A 4,441-nucleotide genomic window follows, 5' to 3' on the forward strand; every position below is an offset into this window, starting at 1 on the left:
TCTCGGTCTGCGCCCAGCAGCAGCCTCCCGCCCGGCCCAACCTCCTCCCCGCCCCCACTCACCGGCTCAGCCCCCGGGAGGGACGCGCAGGAAGCGTGTTGCTTCGCCCGCTGATCGGCAGAAGTTGAGAGGAGTTGTCGACTGCCTCGGCCGGCCGGACTTTGCGAGCAGCCGGCGAGGAGCCGCCGCCGCCGCCGCCTCCGCGGAGCCTTCGGGGCTCCCTCCCTCCTGCCTGGCCCGCAGCGCGGGTGGAGAGAGGCGGAGAGGGGGTCGCGGGCGCCACAGGAACTCGAAACTGTGTGAAGGAATCCGAAGCCGATGAGAAGGGAGGAAAATAAAACAAAGTGGAGACTGCAGGAAAGACTCCACCGCGGTTGATGGTACCGGCTGATGCTCCAGCAGAGGGACTGGGTTGGGCTTTTATTTTATTTTTTTTTTCCTCCCATTTTCTCTTTCTCTCTCTCTTTTAAAGCTACACCAGCTCTCTCTTTCGGCACTATCTCCGTATCACCAAACCCTTGCTGGCTCTTATGGGCATGAAACACTCCTCCCGCTGCCTGCTCCTAAGGAGGAAAATGGCGGAGAACACGGCCGAGAACACCGAGGTAAGGAGGCGAGAGGCCGGGCTCGGAGACCCCGCAGCCCACCCGGACCAAAAAGGAAAAACAGTGCCTGTCTCAGGCCCCCTCCCTCTTGAAAATGCAAAAGAGTCGCTCTCACCCCAGCTCCCTCTCCTGCCCCCCGCTGCTCGCTTTCCACCCTCCCCCACCCCACGTCCCAAACGCTGGGCGGCCGAACTCCCCTGCCCTCCCCTCTGGGCTCCGTTAGGGCTCCAGGGTGCCGGTTTCAGCCGGATCGGGATGGGTGATCCGGGGGCCACGTCTGCTCCCTGCGGCGCCTTGACCGTCTCCGGCCGGCCGCTCCCTCGGCGTTACCCTTCAAGCTCGAGCTCTCGGTCCCCGCGGCACCGCGGAGAGCTCCGGGCCGCGGGGATGGGGGTCGGGGAGGGGGGCCCCGTGCGCCGTGCCGGGATGGCACTTGGGCACCACCAACAGACCCTCGCGCCCAGGTCCGGGCCGGGGAGAGGTCTGCCCTCCAGCACCTACGAGCCGCCTCTGGGACGCTAACCCTGGGGAGGAAGCTCGGGCCGCGGCCACCTTCAGGACCAGGGACAGCGCCCGCTCCTGCCGCAGCCGAGCCCACGCGGGCCGTGGGGCCTGCGCGCCGCGCTGCATCGGGAAATGGGTCCGCAGCCACTCGTCCCGCAGCAGTTCCCAGGAGGTCGCTCTAGCTCCGCAAATTGCGTTCTCGTCCCCCGCCTCCGGCAGCCCAGCGGCTGCCCTTTCTGTACTCTGGAGTTGGCTCGGAGCCGCAAAGACTGGAGGCTGCGTTCCTTGGCCTCGCTCTGACCCTGCTGTCATTACAACTGGGTTAGCCCGTAGGCTCTGGGCACCTGTAGTCACGAAGGGGATCCGCGTGGGCAGCCCCCTTACCTTCGTGGAGGAACGGTGCGCCGAGGGGGGGGCGGAGTGGGGTATGTGTGTGAAGATCATCCCTTACTCGGTGGCAGGAAAAAGGCAGAGAGCAAATTCCCGGGCTCTATTAATAGCCGGGTGTCTGGTGGGGCTGCCGTGCACTTCACATATGGTTACCCATATGCAGCGTGGGGCGGGATGGAGGTGTGGCACGGGGATTGTCCCTCTGTCTTGCTGGGTTGCAGAAAGGGACAGAGACCCTTCCCGATCTTCTCCCCTCGAGGTCTGAACTGCAGCTGCCTCCTAACCCCACCGCGTAGGCAGCAAAGCTTTGAAAATCCCCGTTCTCTGAGAAACTAGAAGCAGCGTGCATCTGGCAACTGTCGATTTCGAAACAAACACGCTCTGGGGGAGAACAGTGGGGTGTTCGGGAGCTAATGCCATCGCCTTGAGTTAGGGCAAAGCATGCGCGCCTGCGGTCCCCTCGCCACTTCCTCTTCGCCCCCCCACACCCGCCCCCAGGCAAGCAGACACTCAGAATGATGTGTGGTGCAAGGCAGAGAGCTAGCCTTACCAAACCCCTCGCCCTCCTCCCTCCCATCGCCCACCTGCAGAATGGGTTTCTAAAACTAGCTCAGAGTCCAGGCTGCACTTCTGTAATCTGTTGGACCAGCGGGCACGTAGCAGTCCCTGCAGCCGTGTGGCTGGAGCGCTAGAAGCAAGAAACAGCTTCTCTCTACCCATCCCCCTACCGCTCGGCTTCTAAAAAAAAAAAAAAAAAGTTTTCGCAGTTCTCTAGCCCCCCGGCCCTCCGGTTGTTGCGCCGTGTCTGGGTGCAGACCCCGGCCGGCCAGGTTCCGCACTGTGCACGGCGATGTGAGCTTCCCCACCTCGGCCCGGGTTCAGGGAGTCCGGAGCAGGCAGAACGAACGACGCGCGCCAGGCTATTTTTACATGCTTCCCCCGCAGCTCCGCACTCCCCCTTCTCGGCGGTTGCACATGCCAGCTCTGCTCAAGGCATCAATGAAAACAGCAGTATAGGCGGCCGAGCTCCTGCGAGCACAAAAAGAAAAAAACCCATGTCGAACGCCTGGCACAAAGTGGGAGGGGCAGATCCAGCTGGGTCTCCGGGAAGGGGAGTGAGTCTGGGGTTCAGTTCTTCACAGCTTCCCCTGAGAAGGGGAAGAATTCAGACTTGGTCAAACGTGGCCAATGGAGGCATCCAGGCAGCGTGACAATCACTTGGTTTTCTTCCAGGAACTGGCTGTTTTTGGAATGAGCCAGGACTAGAGCAGTACTTCCAAAAGTGGGGTGTTGTGGGTCTGCCTGCATTTATGGTGAGAGAGAGGGAGGCAAGGATGCCTCTGTGGGGTGTGTGTGTGTGTGTGTGTGTGTGTGTGTGTGTTGTGTCTATGGTGGTAGCGCTCCTTGTTTTTAATTCAACACGTCTTTATCAAACACTGACTCTGTGCCAGGAATGATTAGCCTCTCGAGATCCAAAGATGAAGACACCAGGCCCCTGCCCTCAAGGAACTCACAGTCTGGGGGACGGTAGTGCCAGGTGATGCAGATAGTTCAGTAGCACCTTTTCCTGCCTTTCCTTGGTGTGGTTTACAAACACTTTATCTCATTTCATCCTCACCATAATCCTGTGAGATAAGCAAAGATTAGTTTTCATTTCTTAGCCTCATTTTACAGGTGGGGATGCTGAGGCTGAGAGGTTCAGCAAATTCTGAAAGTTACCTGGTCAGCTAGGACAGACAGCCTTGGAGCACAGACTGCCCCTGCTTCTGATTCACTGCCCTTTGCCCTACGTTGCTACTTCTATTCTTTTGTTACTATTATTATTATTTTGGCCGCACTGTACAGCATGAGGTATCTTAGTTCCCCGACCAGGGATCGAACCCCTGCCCCCTGCAGTGGACGCAGTGATTCTTACTCACTGGACCGCCAGGGAGGTCCCTACGTGACTTCTAAAAAGATGCCACGTTCGGATGGGAGCAGGAGAGAGGGATAGGGAGAGAGGATGTTTGGGAAGGGAGAGATGCGGTGTTGGGACAGGCAAGGGTGACAGGGAGAAGGTGACCTCTCACAAGGTTCTTAGGGAGAGATATTCTAATCCTTAAGCAGGCAGGAGAGAGTGGGGAACAAAAAAACCTGCTTGTGAGCAGAGCCTCCCTTGACCGGTGAAGTTTAGAGCTGGGGCGGGGGCAGGGTGGGCATGGTGAGCTCCGTTTCTGCTTTTTCTGGCTCTGTCCCTCAGATGCGCTTCTCCTCCTCAGCCGAGGGCATCATCCCCTGCTCCGCATGTGTCATCGGAAACCTTCTACTGTCTGGTCTCCTTCCCAGCCGGCTGTCCGTGCAGAGGCCACCACCCTCACTAAGGCAACAGCCTCTCTCCTGTTGTCCTCTTCTCTAATCCAGCCCTCGACGGGCTTTCAGAAGTACAGATCTGCTCATGATCAGACATTGCTTTCAAAACTTACCATGTCGCCCTGTTGCCTTTAGGACACAGGATAAAGCCCATTTCCTTAGCCCTTCAGTACCTGCCCCATGCAGTTCTCTGCAAACACTGACTTCATGCCTGAATGCCTTTGTGCTTCCTGGTTCCTCTACCTGGGCTACTCTACCCACCCCCCTTCTCTCTCGAAACAAAAGGTCTTCCTTACCCAGCAAGACCCAGTTCAAAGGTCTCTTCCTCTCAGCAGCCTTCCCAGATCGACCATTTATCCTCCACTCCACGGAGAGTGAGTTTTCCTTCTCCTTCTTCTGTGTTCCTAACACCTGTCTCTCACTTTTCCTATTACAGGATAATTGGCTTTTTTTAAAAAAAACATCTTTATTGCAGTACAATTGCTTTACAGTGGTGTGTTAGTTTCTGCTTTATAACAAAGTGAATCAGCTGTACGTATACATATGTCCCCGTATCTCCTCGCTCTTGCGTCTCCCTCCCACCCTCCCACCCT

The 4,441-nt window shown here is 57.8% G+C and overlaps 1 protein-coding gene across 1 annotated transcript in view; it reads left to right on the plus strand.

Moving 5' to 3' along the window:
* The first annotated feature begins 263 nt into the window (after window positions 1–263).
* PRMT8 (protein arginine methyltransferase 8) overlaps window positions 264–4,441 on the plus strand; it is a 78,633-nt gene continuing 74,455 nt past the window's right edge. Inside the window, exons 1-2 of the mRNA XM_024733288.1 lie at window positions 264–380; window positions 473–605. Coding sequence (XP_024589056.1) covers window positions 531–605 — 75 coding nt within the window. The 5' untranslated portion in view covers window positions 264–380; window positions 473–530. The remainder of the gene's footprint in view (window positions 381–472; window positions 606–4,441) is intronic.

This window comes from Neophocaena asiaeorientalis, unplaced genomic scaffold (assembly GCF_003031525.2).
Source record: "Neophocaena asiaeorientalis asiaeorientalis breed wild unplaced genomic scaffold, Neophocaena_asiaeorientalis_V1.1 scaffold150, whole genome shotgun sequence".
NCBI classification, from domain to species: domain Eukaryota; kingdom Metazoa; phylum Chordata; class Mammalia; order Artiodactyla; family Phocoenidae; genus Neophocaena; species Neophocaena asiaeorientalis.